Consider the following 17,696-nt stretch of genomic DNA (forward strand, 5'->3'; position numbering starts at 1 on the left):
TGGGGGAATGGGATGGTAGCAAAGGGGATGGGTTTTGCATGCGAGTGTCTGTTACTTGAGATCATACAGATGGTTTCTTTTTAGCTGTGGTTTTGAAAAACCCCCTGCCTACTCTGCTGGAGTCCCTTTCCTGCCAAAGCCAAATCTGGAGCTGCCAGACATAGGAGGGGAGCTCAAAGGTCTCTGAAAACAGAGAGTGTATTATGCTGGGGGGTTTGGGACTGGAACTCTATACAGGTAGCCTTGCATGCTTTGTCTGCTTGTTCTGACAGGGAAAAGCCCAGGAGCAGCACTCTGACCTGGTCCTCCTGCCTGGCAATTCGTTTCCCCACAACCTGCCTCCCCCATCCCCCTCTATCTGCCAACAGCCCCCCTTCCTCCCACCCTGTCCTGCACAGCAATCTGCTGACTGTAATTCGTCTGGCTTAAAGAGGGGCCCTTCCTATTTCCCTTCTTTCCTACTGCTCAGAGAGAAGCTTCCTCTCCCTTACTTTCCTCTCTGACACATCCAGATTCCCTGCAAGGAAGAACCCCCATGTTGCAAGGCCTTTCTGGGGCATGGGTCTCCTGTTCCTCTCCCCTCACCAGCAGCAGCACACACATTTGTTTCCTTGCTCCATTAAGCCAGTAAATGAGGCTGGCTTAGCTCAGCACCGTGAGCTGGTGCTCTGAGACCAGGATGTGTCTCACAAGAAATAACACTGATGAGCACAAAGGAGGGATTTGTGAGTTTGGCACCACGCTGTTCTACCCCCTGACACTGAGGAGAGCAGCTTCTGGAGACCAAATCAAGCAAGCTAATGTAGCCTGCAAATGTTTTGAGGGTTGGCCAGGTGACCATGCTGCTTTCTTTGAGACCATCCACCCTGCTCCAGGAGAAGATAAATCAATGCAAGGCAACATCTGCCAAGATATTGACTTTGGCTCTGCTCACGGACTGCCTGCACTTCAGAGATGGGTAATATTCAGCTTGATTATCTCTCACCGCCAAAAGGAAGTTTCTCTCTATGCTTAAAATCACTGGGATGAGCCAAGGAGAAATCGATCTGAGGGAGAGAAATGCTGACAAGAAAACACCAGTCAGAGACAGGATGAGAGTGGATGGTGGGTGAGCAATGGAGACAGCCTCTGGCAGCTTGCCTGGCCAGGTTAGCAACAGCCTGGGTCACTACAGCTAGAGAAAGATTAACACCAAGCACATTACTCCAAACTTTACAGCAGGCCCCTTTATGCTCTTCCCCTACTTCCCTGAATAGCTTTTCCTCTCTTAAATTGCTCCTCAACCTCTTAAGACATCCTTTCTCTGCTCACCCCTACATCCTCACTGCACTGGAGTTTTCTCATTGCTTCACATGCACCCAGTTCACTGCTAAAGGCATGATGCTCAATAGTTGCAAGGCTTGCCACCTGCTCCACTTTGGGCCTTATGTCACATGCCACCTCCCTGGTGGGGAAAAGTCCCAGGAGTACTCATAAATTGCACCACATCCACCCCTCATCAGGTAGACTCAAATCCTCATGGGCTCATATACCAATGCACAAAGTGATTTCATACCGATAAAAGGTGACATTTCATTAACAGAACATGCTGACAAAGCCTCATGAAGTGAGCATTCAGCAACATCATCAAACTCTCCCAGGATAAAACACTGAGCCTTTGACTTGTTTTTCCCTACCACGCTTACAGTAAAATATCCCGTAGGTCCTGTGGCCCTCCAAGGACAGCAGAAGAGAAAAAAAAAAAATCTGAGTCCCTGCAGAAGAAAATCAGTTTTAGGGGTAGTTTTGACACTGATTCTTACTTCTTTTTGCCAGTTAGGTTAAGTGTCACATGCTTGGATTGGAGTGGCACTGATGACAGTCTCCTTGGAGCACATCATGTCCCTGAGATGGAAGGGAGAAGGTCAGCCACAGCTAAAGAAATGGGTAAGGACTGCCTGGCCAGGCTCACTCAGCCTCTCACTGAGGCACTTCCCTGAACCTTTCAGCTGCCTTTCTGCCTATGCTCCTGCTGTTCTCTGAGCCTGAAGGCAGCACAGAATCAAGCAGCAGAGGTAGAAGAGACCCAAAGGAGCTATCTAGTCTGTTCTACTCTGTGAAAGACGAATCAGTTCTACTTCGTCATTTGTGGCATCTGTCACTCCTCATACATGTCTAGCCAGTCCTTAAAGCCCTCCAGTGATGGAGTTACACAGCCTCCCAAGGAAATTTGACTCAATGTTTTGCTATCTTTATTGTTGCAGAGCTTGCTGACATCAAACCTGTCTCTCTTGCTACAATCTTAAACTCCTCCACATCTTCTGCAGAAGATGTAATTCCTTTCTTTTGTGTCCTATGTACCAGCACACTGTTGTGCATATTTCACATTTAGTCCTCTCTTTAGTCCTAACAGCCCCATTTCCATCCATCTCTCCTCTTAAGTATGCTGTCTAGACTTATGATCATTCTCACTTCCCTCTTCTGGAGTCCATCCAAGTGGACCACATCTCCTTAGAAACATAAAGCCCTCCAAAGAGACACAGGACCCTCCTGCAGTGATCAGCAAGCAGTCAGCACTTCCACTGAAGCAGGGACACAGCTACAGCACAACACAACGATGCTGTAAAATCTAATTTGTGCCCTTCCTTCTCTCTGCTCTTGGGGCTGGATGCTGCTCCCACTTTGAGCTTCCTGTAGGGAAAAAAAAAAAGCATTTGAAAGGCTAACTGGTCTGACCATGTCCAAAGTCCTTGACCCACCTGGCCTGCATTTAAATGCTCCTTCCCAAGTCAGAGAAGAACAAAGCTGCACGTGTTTCTCCTCCTTGGGACACACTTTTCGAATTGATAGACCTGCATGCCTCTGACTCATTGCCAGTACTGGAGACCAGCCAGGAGAATAAGAAGGAAAGAAATGCCACTCTAAAGGCCAATGAATACGCATGAAGCATGTTATGCAAGAACCCCCCGTGGACCCCCTTACCCAGGTAAAAGTCCTACAGATGGCCCATCCCTAACCACAGTGTATGCAGTGGGGAGGATGTGTGGGTGGACAGATAATTTGATATTTAACTGAAAAAACTAAAATGGGTTTAATGCAGTGCAAGGAAGACAGATTGCCTGCAGCACCTTCTGCTCCTGATTATGGATGCCAATCTCAGGTTTCTCTTAAGTGTAAAAGCAGCCAAGATGTGTGAGTTTTCACCAGAGCTTCAGAGACACAATCTGACAAAAAGTGCCACAGGAGGTTAATAAATAGTGACCAGCACCAAAGAACATCCCTGTTACAGCACCAGAAGCTGGCTTTAGTTTTCTGTAGCATCTTATGGTTTCATGACAAATGAGGGGCCAAACGTGGGGCCGTCTCCAAAGTTTCTACAGCTTCTGCAATGGACAAATACAGCTGAAATGATCGTAACTCACCAGCTAAAGTCATGATGCTTCAAGGTTAGAGAGGTCTGGCAATTTGAACACTGAGAAATTTCCCTAACATTGCATCACCATTGTCTTTTAAATGCATCTGCCTTCTTTGCCACTTGCAGAAGAAAATTTCAGATCTGCATTACAGCGCTGATGTGTCACCCCACATGAGTGTCATGAAAGAGTGTCAAGCTTCCCACCCAAGAAAGAGCTACAACAGAGGGAGGAAAAGCCCTCAGTTGCCTCCTTCCAAGTTCCAGGAGTAGAATCACAGCACACCAAGCACGCACTGCAGTGTGTTCCTCTGCTGACAGCAGCAAGGTGGCTTTCACACCAGTCTGCAGCCTAAGCTCTTGCCTGTCAATCACCTCATAAATGAATGGGATATCCTACCACTCTATTTCCAACTTGGATCACAACTGAAAGCAGGAGAAACACATCACTGGGAGGCAAAAGGCATCCAACTGTATTTCTGCAAGGAAGATGAAGAGCTTTACTGGTGACACAGCCCCACTTCTTACTAGCCCCCCTACACACACCCTTTTGTATGAGCTCACACAACATATATGCACCAGGCATTCTGTTCAGGAAGAGAAAATGAATACCATGTACGGCCAGTCTGAAGAGCTAGAGACAGGGGACAGAACTTGCCTGAGAAATGTCAGGGGGTTGTGAAAGGACCACCCTTATTCAACCAGTATGCCAAAGGCTAAGGGAACAGCAAATGTGAAAAGGGGGGAGGGAGGGCAGGTTGCAGCAGCCCCTCTCCATCTTCTTCTGCCAGCTTAAAACCTTCCCTGTCCTTTGACTTGAGAGGACTGCTAATAAACCTGCCAGCACTGAAGGGACAAGCATGGCCCACTAAATCACAGCCCACACATGTCTCTGCTCATAGGAGGAGGGAGGCTCCACTGCCCTTTCCCCTGTGAAACCCCAATAAACAACTGCCTCAGCTGGTGCAGGCTCCCTGCTCTATTGCTGCAGGGATGGAGACTATGGATCATGTTACATCATATTTGGCAGAGAAGGGACAATCATTTTTCAAGGAGTAATCACTCCTGGAATCTCACTTTTCTCCAAGCTCAGAGGACACCCTGGAACAGATGGGGGTTTCCTAGCATACCTGTACTACCTGCAGCACTCAATAATTGCACCTTGCAGTGGTAACGTTTTCTTCCCCTATCAAGCATTTTCCAATTCTAACATGCTTATTTGTGCCTGGTCCTCTCTGTCACATGCTTTCCTTTCTATTCTCTGACTACATAAGCATTGGGCCTGACCATGGACAAATACGTGCTGACTCCAGTTGGGAATCATGGCTGGAGGTGGGAATGAAACTCACTACAAAGGAGCTGGTGTGAAGGAGTCAGCTAGGCTTTGTCACTGTGGTTCCTCTCCTCCAAAGGAAAGGGAAGAGATAATGATGTTGGAACATTTTAACCTTTCTTTTTCTGAGCTTGATAGGCTTGGCCTGAGGCACCTTTTCAAAAGCAAAAACAGGCTGCTGCAAGATTGATTGGTTGGGTGCAGAGTTTAAAGGTAATTTTCTCTTGTCACGTGCACATAAATTATTGTGACTCAAGCTGTGATCAGCTCTACATCTCACTTGTTTGACTGCTTTTATGCCTGGGCTCCTGTGAGGGGTTGCAAGAACCATGTCCAGTGCTCCCTAAGCAGCATCCAACATAAATATATATCAAAAGCACCACAGGCATACACACAAAATTAGTGTCTTGGTTTAAGGTGAGAAAGGGGCACATGCCTGCAGATCCCTGTACAGACATGGCTTCCAGCTGCAGAAATTGCTGGTAGAGCCTTGTTTTGCTCATCTATGGACCTTTTAAAAACATTCTGTCCGTGAACGCCAGGGCAAGGAAAACTCATCCACTCAGATTATTCACAAGGGGGAGAAAAAAGAAGATGCACATGCACACACACAAAGGAAGCACAGCTGCAGCCAAAGTGAATTCATTTTTAACATTCATGAAAATATTCACAGAACACTTCAGTGCTATTTGCCTAAATTTTGCTGTTTGGAGTAAACACTTGAGCCAGCGCAAGGCTGTATGTTCTAGGCATCGGGGATTAGACGTGTATCCTGGATCCAAGTCACAAATTCACACCACGTCCCAAGTGCATGTGACTCCCTCACTTTAAGGCACAGATTCACAATCTGCTGCCACATAGTTCCTGACTTTTGATCCTTGCAAAAGGACTTTGCAAGTACCCACAGCCACCACAGTTCCCACCCATGGAAACCTGATGCAACAAAGGCATGTGCGCTCTGTCAAATTTAAATACAAAAGCAGTGCCAAACAGTGACAGCTCTGGCATGCCCCTGGTCTGGGGCAACAGACCTCTTTCCCCACCTCTAGTCCCCAACTCCTCTTCTCAACCAAACCCCTTCACTGGTTTCTTTCCCCGTGTATTCTAAGCAGCTCAGACAAGGGGAAATGCTACAGCACACAAGGGGGACTCAGCTGAAGCCCTGAAGACAAGAGCTGTGTGCGTTGTCTCTTCCTCCTTCATAAATACAGCTGAGATGATGACTGGATAATTGGCTAAGTGCCTGTCAGCTTAATAACAGAGAGAGAGAGAGAGAGAGAGAGAGGGAGAAAGAGGCAAAAGGAAAGATTTGTATATTTGTATTTACTATTCAAAGTCATGGATGCTGCCTGCCAGTGGATTTCAACATGGGTTTTGTTTGCAGAGGAAGGCATGAAAGGTGATTGGATGGGCAGCTCTGAATCACGGTCTCGTGTGAAAGTGGACAACCAGCTTGGGATGGCGAGAGGAAGTAGAGCACTGAGGTAGCTGCCATATAAGGCACTATTGTGTTCCTGGTTAAAGTATCCATGGTTTCCTACACCAGAAGAGCATCATCACCACCACCCCTGGCAGGGCACAGCTCTCACTGATACACTAAGTCATACTGTGTTAGGGACAGTGACAGTGGTGCATCTCCAACATGGTCATCCTGCTGACCCTGAGAGGAGAAGATGCAGTGGCACCATGAGTGGCAGCTGCACAGTGGTGGGACCACTCCCCTTTTGTTTTGCAAGTGCACAACATAGAGGTTGGCACAGGTTGGGGGCGGCGAGCTGGAGGCCTCTTGGCCTTTCCCTTTTTCTCATAAATCTGGTGCACTTCTAGGAATCCATCTAAGGAGAGCACCTGTGATGAGAAACCATTCAGACATGTCTGGGTTCTTACAGGACAGTGGGAGGCTCTGTGCAGGAGAGAAGCCTCTTCCTTCTTTCAAAGTTTTCACTACTTCCCCCTGCTACTGAAATGCAAATTGGTAGGAGTGTTTCAGGTTGCCACTGGAAAGGGTCAGTATTAGCCAGATCTACAGTGCTGTTAATCACTGAGCCTCAGAAGAGGAAGATGCCAAATTATGTTGCTATATTCTTGCTGCTTTTTTCCTTAACAGCTGTAGCAACTGAAACACACTGAAACAAAAGGACACTTCCAGCATTAGTGAGGATTACTGAGGTCCAGGAGATGGAAAAAGCCACAGAGACCTCCAAATAGGTGGACCCTTATCAGGGACATCTGGCAGCGCTGCCTCTCAGTTGCAAGTGTGGCAACTTTACAAAGTATATGAACATTTGTCCAACTGCACACAAGAAAACACTTTCCACTTTTAAATGGGAGCAAACATAGGGAAACACACCCTTGCACACAGGCACACACAAGCACATACGTCCCAGATTTCATACAGATGTGCTATTGCAAAGTATCTACTGAATGCCAGCCCAGTGTGAGTGGGCTCATTTCCATCAAGTAATTTGGGATCGAGGAAGCCCAGCCCCAGTGAAATCAATAGAGCTGTAGCAGTGCTATTTCTCCTCTCTTTGCACAGGGCTGAGCACAGTGGGGGAACTCTAGGACCACAGCCGGCCTCTCCCACACAACCAAGTTGCTCCTAATAAAAATCTGCAGAAATACATCAGCACAGAGGAGACTGGCGGTTCACATTATTTTGAAATAGCTGTTTTCTAGGCAGAGGTGAAACTCATCATTATTAGTTCCCATTACTTACCATAAAACCAGGCACATTAGATGTGCTCCAAGCCTGAAGCAAATGCTTTGGTGTCAGATTCAGCTGAAAATCACATTCCTTTTTTCTTCAGCAAGAGAACAGTAAAAGAAAACTCAGTAAATTCCTGACTTCACCTTTGTGCCCTCCATTGCACTTACTCCAGCAGAGCACAAGTTCACACAAACCAGAGTGAATTTTGATGGACAACACAACTAGGTAACTTCAATGAAAATGGCTATATTCAGCCTCTCAGTGAGCCTGTTGAAGCCCTGCTGCTGCATCAGCAGCAAGCTGTGGCCCTGCTGATCTGTCAGAATCAGATGCCTGTGGGTCTGGATATAAAGGGCAGGTACGTGTAACATGTATTTTGAAAACTTATAGTTATGAGATGGCAAATTCCAGTAACTATGAGCTATTTTAAGAATAGGTCTTTCCTCATGACCTGCTGGGGAGGGGAGTGGAAGAGGTACCAACTCCAAGACATTTCAGGTAACGTGTAGTACTATATAAATTATAATGGCAACTGAGTAGGAAAACATATGGTACTTAGTTGCAAACTGAAGTGTGTGTGCAGACTTAGGGGAGGAGGTTAAAGCCATACAGTTCAACACTGTCTCTCCATCTTTCTGAATGCAAAATACATGTACAGTGTTATTAAACATACATCATTTCACCAAAGAAAGCCTTTCCTTTTCTAATTTCCATTCCACTTTTCCTTGTGATAGGTTAGTCCCACCCTGCAGAAAGGACATTCTCACAAAGGGCCCCCTTACCTCTGGGTACACCATATAAAAATAATGCATGTGTATAGGGAGAGATGATGATTGCCAGCCTTTGGCCATACACATATTGCAACTTCCTTTATCATATGTATACACACAGAGACTCACATATCTATGGATGCATGTGTGCCTTCATATAATGGCACCATCTGCTGCCAGAGCTGGAAGTTTTGCAACATCATCTGTTACTACATTTAAACATTTTTTTATTTTTCATTTGAAGGAACGACTCATCAGAGTTTGCACAGATCCCGACTTACCCTGTCTCTAAACATGGACCCTGGAATTGATAATGAAGGCTTTGTACAGACCAGAGAGTGAGGCCTGTGAATTTCAGTCAACACCAGCGTGGATGAGGATGTACTAGGGAATCCTCATTTGTCACATTTGCTGGGTTGTTGTGTGGCTGAGCCAAAAGGCAACCCAAGCTAATGGATAGGTCACTAGGCTGGGTATGCCTGAGCCCTGCGAGCAACCCTGGGCGAGTCCCCTCACCTCCTGCCCACCCTCAGCCTGGGTCCATCCCAGCTAATAGCCTGCCTGCCCTGCAGAGGAGGGAATCTCTCACTCTCTGTTCACGTGGCTCTTAACACAAAGGGTGCCTCAACCTAGTGGTGGCCTCTAAGTGCCACAACAATACCACTAATAATCAAGGTTACAATTTTACTGCCAAGACTGTATTATTATGTGGCATTATATGTTTGAACATGCCTATTCTCATTTCTTGCAAAGGGCTCAGCTCAGTGGTCCCTGTTATAAATCATATGCTAATTGTAAGTGTAATCTGAACAGCTTTTACTTTTCTTTTAAAATTACGGTATAGGGCATAAACTTTGTTGTGATGTTGTGCTGCTATCTCACCTGAGGTGCTTTTGTCCTCTAGCACAGCTCCACAAGTAACATATCAGCAAAATACTGGGAGGCCAAGAACAGAGTTTGCATAAATTGCTTATATTGCAGGATTACACCAACAGCACTGTCATTACTGCTGGTAATTTGATTCTAGCCCATCCTTTGAAACATGCAACTTGAAGAAACTAAGTACCCGTTAGGATGGATGTTCCTAAATGTGCTATCAGCCTGAAACTTTACATTATTTTAAAATACCTGGTAAAAAAGAAAAATGCACACTCAGTCAAATGTTGGTTTTCATCTGCACATCAGCATGAGATTGTTTTAATTCTTGATGAAAAGTTGATGCTCGGGAAAACTCAAGAGCAATGAGCCAAATTCTGGCCTTGGCGAGATCCCAGTTCTCCAAAGGCTGAACATCATCTGAGCAGCACTCAGAAGCTTATGCCCTGTATGAGTCACTTGTACCTCTTTATTAGCAGACCCTGGGAATCTACCCCAAAGAAAAATGGAATATTTCTGGCTCTGCCCTTGGGCTTTAGTGGATTTGTACTGGTATAACAGAACAGATTGGCATAGAGATGTGACCCATTTTGGTTCCAGCTGGTGATGAGCTCCATTTTAGGAGTTTTTAAAGGCTAAATCTGCACTTGTGCCAGAACTTTCAAAATTCCTGGGCAACCTGCAAGTCCTGCTGACACCCTCAGATGAGCTCTTTGAAGGCACTTTGAGGTGAGCTGCTGTGGTGGTTCTGAGGCAGCTGATCTTTCCTCAACATGCTGTACAGGTACCTGATCCCACAGCATGTATTCCCCACTGCCAGTTTGCTTTTAAACCATCCAGATGGCCAAACACAACACAGAATCACAGTTCCCTTCCTTCCCAGTTTGCAGCAGCTGCCCTTCATTACCGCACATGTGCCAGTTTAGCCAACATCCATGTATTCCTCATCCCCTCCCTAAGCTGAATGTGTGTTACAGAGCATAGAGTGTACCCGCCTTTGCTCACCCAAAATGTGCAGAGCAAATGAGGTGGGAAGAGATGCTGAAGGCAGGCAAACAGCAAGAAGATTTGGGGTTGGGGCCTGTTTTCCTTTTCCTTTTTTAATTAGTTTGGGGGATATGTTGTGCATTTCTTGTTTGGTATTATTTTCTTCTTTTCCTAACATCAAGCAGGGAAGTTGCCTACAAAACCTGACAACATCATGATTGTAATCTTGAAAGCAAGACATTAGCAGGAACTGTAGCCAAAATTCCCTCTCAAAAAAAGGTTCATTGTCCTTCTTCACTTGCTGAAGACAGAGTTTAAAAAAGTGAAAACTTAGTAAATCTGACAGGCTCACCAATATACAGTGTCATCTTTAAAACATCCTAATCTCTTTTCTTGGTTGCAGCTGGACAAACACCAGCAACTCTGTTCAGCCCTTCTCACCTGTTGCAGCTCTCAGAGCCCTCCTCTCTTTTCTGCCTTGCTCTAAGGAGCAGACAATTACCCTTTTCCCTGGGGATAGCCTATAATGAGCTATTTTTATTCTCTCTGCAATTCCCTAACTTCCCCATGCCAAATAGTCACTAAGAGTCATCAACCTTCAGCAAGGCCGACACATGAATCAAATCTGCTGCCAGGTCATTTAGGAGATGAGCCAGTTTAGAGTTAGGGACATTTTTTAATAGTCCCGGACTGAGAGAATATTTTAAATGCTACAGCTTTAGAAAGTCATCTTCAAACTTTTCAGAATAGTTCTATTCTGAGTAAGAAGCTGCAGATGAAGCTTCAGAGGACTGGCTTCCTTTAGGAACATTAGGACTTATAACAGACAATTTTTCTCCACTTCATAGATCAGGCCACCCACCCATTCTTCCACCTACAAGTGTAACCCTATATACAAATGTATAAGGCCCCAAGAGGAAGACTCATTTAGAATATCCTGTCCTTGGTGATTTGTTGAATGTTTTGCATCACAATTTACAGGAACAAAATGTTTTTAGTTATCTTATCACTATGTATACTGCTTTTATTTCTCTCCAACTGCGTATCATTTTTTCTCCCTCCTACATTTTCATTTTCCTTCAAGCTACAGTAGCTACAGGAGCTACTGGGCACTGGTAAACTGATGCTGCACAATCCCTCTGAAGCAGATGTTTAGCAAAGATAGGTGATATGATCCATGCATAGAAAACTCTTACCTATCTCTCTATGGTCATAAAGTTCTGCTTTGAGCACAGTTAGTACAGATCATCTAATGGAGGTTTTTTGTTTGTTTTTTTTTTTTTCCCATCTAGCTCTTTTCCTTCTGTTGTCATAGTGGATCTATAGACAGGGAGAGTGAGGCACTGGGAGTTTTTCAAAACAAGGCTGTCTTAAAGTGAGTTATGTTTTGGAGGGTTGACAAAACAGTGAGGGGGAAGCTAGCAAACAAATCTTTGCTTTAAAACTGAGGACATGAAATGTTATCCTGCAGGACCTAAAGTCCAGGGGACATAGGGAAATCTCACACCTTCCAGCTTCATGGGAGTCTGTCTCCCAGTACAGCCTGGTTTCTGCTTCTTGTCCGAAGGAGGAACTAAAATATCCCAGAAACCTGGGTCTGGTCCCAGGGAAAGGGAAAGGAGACTGAAATATCCCAGAAACCTGGGTCTGGTCCCAGGGAAAGGAGACAGCTGCCCATCCTAGGAAACATGAAAAGCATATAGCTGCTTAAAGCATAGATCTGCTTAAAGAGCTTAGGAAGGCAGTGAAGGAAAAAGGTACAGCCTGTGCACTGGCCACAGTCACTTCTGACAGAAGTGCAGCCTGCCAGGAACACAGTATTGCCCGGGGCAAGCATTTACATGGCCGGGTGGTGTGCTGCTCCTGCAGACTGAGTCACTTGGCACACATCTGTCTGACACAGCTGGATCACTTCATTCAGGTGTTTTATTTTAGTGCCTGACATAGCACTGGCAAGCCACACGCAATCACTGAAACCACTCTCCCATGCAGCCCCGTGGAGCTTGCTGATGAAGGAACGCTTTACACGCAGCACTTGCAGGCACCATCTCCATCCTCCGCTTAGCCCTCTCAGCTGCAAATGCAGCTTTAGCACACAGCATCTAGATAAACTGAAAAGCTCCAAGGTTAAGTGGGAAATAGAAATCTAGTGACCCCTGTCTGGGCAAGCGAGCTTAATGACTTGTCTGCTGCTGCATGTACCAGACATGCTGGCAAACATCTGTCTGAGCAGCCCCTCCAAAATAAATGATTGATGGAAGCGATTTGCCTTTAAAAATGGGATAAGTCAGCTAGGAGTCCTGCTAGAAAAGGGTTAATGGGATATATGAACTGGTAGTGAGTGGAAGAGAGAGTAGAGAAGCTGGAGTCGGAGGCAACACCCCTTGTTAGGTGTTTACCATGTCGAATCTAAACCGCTTCCACTGCATATGCAAGGCAGATGAATTACTCTGTAAATCCTATTACTCTGTGTGGATAAATCTTACATTCAAGTTAACAAGTCTGGAGAGCTGGGGACTGGAAGCCGCTGAATGGATATTCCAGGATCAAAACAACCGAGGACATGGGAGGCAACCAAAGCAATATACGAATACACACACACCACACACACACACACACATACACACACACACACACAACCCCCTTCCAGCATCCTTCTTCCCTCTGTCATTAAATGGGAGGCATGCCAGACACAGGGGATTGTATAGCAGAGTGTTTGGTGACATCCAGCAGGATTTATCTCACAGAAAGAGAAAGAAAACTTTGCTGCTGCTGTTAGCTTTACTAGGGGATTGCTCCCTTGATGCTTCAGGGTTTGTGCACTATCAGCTCCTCACACAGATCACAGACTTATTTTAAATTATGCCCAGTAGTTTTAGAGCCATAATACACTCACACTCATGGAATTTTCCTTCAGTAGGAGAGTTATTGCAGGTAAGTTGAGCAAGGCATAATTCGGGAAAAAAAAAAAAAAAACAAAAAAAAACCTACAGGAAAAAGACTACTGCAGTTCAGCTATTTGGGACGCTCCTAACTGAAAGCCCAAGCAGTGTCAGAGGTACCTTTGGAAAACCTGCACAATGAAACCAGAAATATAACACTCAATACTGCCAGTAAGCAAGGTTTCGTGTGCAAAGACATCCTCATCACAACCAGACACAGAGGCACAGCATACACACATTTATTTAGCCCTGCAAAAAACCTCAACGCACAAAGATACAATCTTCATAAATTGTAGCAGTCAGAGCTGCTACACCATTTTTCACCAGCCTGCTCAACTGTTGTATCCATCTTCCCTCCCCACAGGGCAGAAAAATAAATAAATAAAATGCAAGGACAAGAGTTTCCCAAAAGAACTTGCCTGAGAGTTCTGGCAGCACCAGGGATAAAGTTTTTGCATATGTACAAAAAGAAGCATGGGAAAATCAATGGAACATCTGGCAAGCACAGCTGGATCCCTTTTCGATTCCTCTATTGATACTGCAGGGCTGGTGGAAAGTGTACGCTCACAAGAGCTGGCTAACACAAGCAGGTCTTTCCCCACTGAAATTCTTTCAATCCAGGGCACTACACAGAGGATAGTGTGGCAAGAAGTGTTCAAAAGCTTTGCTATTTTTTTATACTAAAGCACAAACACACATGCAGAGCCTGTTTGTAGCAGCTGCTGCTACTGCAGTTTGAGAGGTAAAATAACACACAATCTCACAGAGACTTATACACACAAATCTGGATCACGTCACACGTACACGTTGCATACATGGCAATATAGATGCACACACAGAAGAGGAAAAGTTGGCAAAATGCCCTACCTGAGGATGGCTGTGTCCCCTTGCCTCACGGTGATGTTATCGGTACCTCGGGTAAAATCCACGCTGCGGACTGGCAGCCCTGTAGGGAGAAGGCAAAGCAATCTCAGTAGGACCAGCGGTAATTGCTTCCGATCAGGCTGAGCCCTTGCTACCATGGCTGGTCTCGCCGAGTTTCACTGTCAGTACTTGTCTCTTTCTCTGCTTGCGTATATGGACAGATAGATGCAGAAAGAAAAACAATAATAATAATAATAATGTACAACTCTTGTTCTGATCGACAGCCCAAGAAAGGGGAGGTGATTTCACAGCCCTCAGCTGTCACTTTGTCTTGCTCTTTTCAGTCTCTTGCTGGCTTCTTTCCCTTCCTTGCCTTTTTTTTTTTTTTTGGCTTTCCAAAAAAAAAAAAAAAAAAAAAAAAATTCTTAGCAGATCCTTCAAGTAAAAAAAGGGAAAAAAATGAAGCAAGACGAAAAAAGTCAGGGAGCAGAATAACTACGGAATAATAACAATTAAATCGACCCGTTTAGAGTGATGAAGAGTAGCGGGGGAAAAAAAAAAGGAACAAGAGGAATCCTGTGCCACCGGGATGCGGTAGGGGGGATAGTCCTGTGGCTGTGCAGCCTCCAGCCCCGCGCTCCCTCCTAACCCACTTTCCCAGGCGGAGCGAGGGAGGGAGAAGGAGGAGGAGGAGGAGAGAGGGAGAGAGGGAGGAGGGACCCTTACTCGTGAGACGGCAGATCGGCACCACAGCGGCGGCGGCGGGCGCGGAAGGAGCCGCGGGCCGCGCTCCCCATCCCTCTCCCGCGAGTGCAGCCGCCAGGGAGGCTCGAGCCGGGGACTGGGGCTGCCCGGGGGGACACGGAACGGCGCCCGAGGAGGGGAGGAGGTCACAGCAGCGGGGAGAGGGGGCTTGGAAAGGCATGAGGTCTGCAAGGCAGAGGGGGTGAACCCCGAAGGAGAGGAAAGGAGGGAGAAAAAGAGAGGGAAGGGGATGGGAGAGGAAGAGGGGGCTGGAGAAAGGAGGAGAAGGGGAGCAGAGAGAAGGCAGGAACAGCCGGGAGCTGCTGAGCGGGAGGGAGGCACAGGGAGTAGGGCACAGAGGACGGAGGAAGGTACGGCCAATATTCTCAAGATGAAATAGTGAGGAAAGAGGGTCTGTGGCCAAAAGTGCAAACAACTTGGCTTAGCGGCCTGAAGCCACACGCTAGCTGATTTACAGAGCAGCATCACTGGCAACTGCCTCTGCAGCCTCAGACCATGCTTCTTCCCCTCTCAGACTTGTCTCTCGCCAGATAACCAGTTGTACATCCCTCCCTCCCTCCCTCCCTCCCACCTCTCTTCCCTCAGCCCTTCCCGCCCCCCACCCCCTTTCCCAGCCTCGGAGCGACGGACCGGAGACAATGCCGGCATTGAGCTGCCCGCGGTGTGAATGCTCGGCCTGTGCTGCCGGCTGCCAGAGCCCGCAGCTGAGCCCCGCCGGCAGCAGCGCTGCCCACCCGGGAACGCTCCCGCAGCCCACAGCCCACCGCCACCGCAAAGAGAAGGGAGATTAAATTAATGGAAAGGAATAAGCCGAATGTTTTATTGCTGATGCCTGCCTGCCATTCCACCAGCCTGATCTCTGCCTGCGGGAGGGATCAGAACTGCTCCTAGGGATGCTTTGCTAATGTAACCCTTCTGCGACCAAAGCCCGGCGGGGCTAGGACGGGGAAGCAAAGAGGGAAGAGGTCTAAGAGGGGTCCAGATAATCAGGTGCAAGAAAAGCCATGGGGTTACTCAGCTGACAGTTGCTGTTCTGTGTGGTTATAGTGCTGATACATGTGCAGGAAGGGAAAAAAACAGGTCTTGTAAGTAGCCTACTTCACCTCTGCTCCTGCAGCCTTGTGGGACACAGTGCGCTCAAACTGAAGAGATACAAGAAATGTCACAGAAATGACCAAGTGGGACCAGATCAAAGGACCCTCTAACCCTTCCTCCTGTCTCTAAGCAGCCTAAAGCCAATGCCTGGTGAAGCTCTCAAGTACAAGGCAAGCTGCAGTGGTACTGCCCCAGGGCACTTATCTATTTCTAGTGATTTATGGCTAAGGCATGTCCCCAGACAGTGGCACTGCCTTTGTAGTTACTGGTACTTGAATGATTTTCTTCTTCCAGGAGCACATCCAGTTGCTTTCTGAACTCCTAGAAACTGGCCCCTGCAGCCTTGGTATGGAAAGGCCACACTGTCTGAGTACTTAAACAATCCCTGCAAGTGTTAAAGGCCCACAAATTAGGGATTAAGGTCATGACACGGCTGCTCCAGTGCCACGCATGCAGCAGCAAGAAGAGATGACTGCTTTGTATTCAAGCCAAGGAGTGAGGCAAGTCAGACGTTTCCTCTGCAGTAGACTTGGCATGGGTAGCACCAGAGGGGGAGAGGAATGAGGAGCTAAAGGGGTTAATCCATACACTAGATGTACCCAAGCTATTGCAGGGAGAAATACCACCTCACAAGGATAATCCTCTGGAGAATACCATGCTTCTGACACCTGGTTGATGACTAGTAACCATCACTCTAGAATGGAAAGTGCAAGGCACAGAGATGCATCAGACTGCTGGCATGCCAGAAGAAGGGCATCACCAAGGGGAAACCTCTGCACTCCCGGTGACAGACTTTGAGTACAGCTAAAAGACCTGGTCCCATATGAAGGCAGCAAGGAAAGAAATGCACCCCTCTTGCAAGCCAGTGTCGCATGGATCCTTTTCACAAGGGTCTCCCAAATATGTTTCATCTACATTTAATAAGATGTTAATTTAATGCCCGTGGAATAAGGAAAACATATTTGTTGAAGATTAACTATTATGCAATGCAAGAAGCATCTGCCACCCAACTGCTAGAGCTCACTAAATATTTCCTTATCTCAGAGTATTTACTTAGGAGGCAATAACTATCCAGTTAAATCTAAATTTAATGCTTAGTTAAATATAGTTCATAGAAAGTAGCACCAATATGTTTTATACAGGGAATGACAGAGGGGATTTCAGGGAGGGAGAAAGAAGGAATCCTGTCTCCAGACTCCAGTAAGATCCTGATTCAAGGTGGAACTGCATGTGGCCATGTCCCCCTACCAAGAGAGGCACATCACAGAGGGCTCAGAGGCCTCTCTGCTGATATAGCAGTACAGGAGATGATTTAATCTTCTTATTTATACATTTATACAACCCTCATTAGAACTACTGTAGCATAACTATTTAATAATTATAATAATAATAATAATCATTATCATCATCATCATTAGAGAGATGAGGAAGAAATTCCCTTGAGGGTCTTGTGAACCTTGTGAAAAATAGAACAAAAACAAAACATAAAGTGGATAGGTCTTATTTGCTTTTTGAAGTGTACAGAAGCAAAAGGAAGGGGTTGCATTAGTGTAAAGGCCAAACAAGCAGGAATCACACAAATCCTAGGAGAGTGCCTTACGAGTAAAATAAATAATGTTATTTTTGTATGTGCTCCCAGAAGAAATAACTCCCTGGACCCATCTCCCCCTGCTGGAAGCAGATAATGAAACAGCAGGTCTGGCTCCTAAGTTTCCTACCTTCTGAAAACTTGAGGAAAAATTCAGGTAAACAATCAGAGCATAGACACCACAAATCCATACTGCAGCCTTTTCATGCCATTTTTCAGTACTCCTGGCAGGTGCAGGACTGGCAGGATGAGCATGACTGACCAGATTTTGTCGCTGTGCAGTTCAGGACTAGATGGAGCTGCATGAGCCCAGCCTTACTACATCACTCCCCTCCAATGCAAAACCCTTAAACCCTGTTTAAAGGGAACAGGGCC

The 17,696-nt window shown here is 46.3% G+C and overlaps 1 protein-coding gene across 6 annotated transcripts in view; it reads right to left on the minus strand.

The window, feature by feature from the left end:
- Positions 1 to 17,696, minus strand: part of LOC119707283 (limbic system associated membrane protein) — a 998,862-nt gene that overhangs the window by 292,898 nt on the left and 688,268 nt on the right. The window contains exons 1-2 of one of the 6 annotated variants that reach the window (XM_038152024.1): positions 14,600 to 15,122; positions 13,877 to 13,955 (exon numbers count right to left, since the gene is read on the minus strand). In XM_038152024.1, coding sequence (XP_038007952.1) covers positions 13,877 to 13,955; positions 14,600 to 14,798 — 278 coding nt within the window. In that variant the 5' untranslated portion in view covers positions 14,799 to 15,122. Of the gene's footprint in view, positions 1 to 13,876; positions 14,538 to 14,599; positions 15,125 to 17,696 lie in introns of those variants that run through there. The other 5 variants (XM_038152213.1, XM_038152114.1, XM_038152399.1 and 2 more) reach the window with 5 other exon arrangements.

This window comes from Motacilla alba, chromosome 1 (genome assembly GCF_015832195.1).
Source record: "Motacilla alba alba isolate MOTALB_02 chromosome 1, Motacilla_alba_V1.0_pri, whole genome shotgun sequence".
NCBI lineage: Eukaryota > Metazoa > Chordata > Aves > Passeriformes > Motacillidae > Motacilla > Motacilla alba.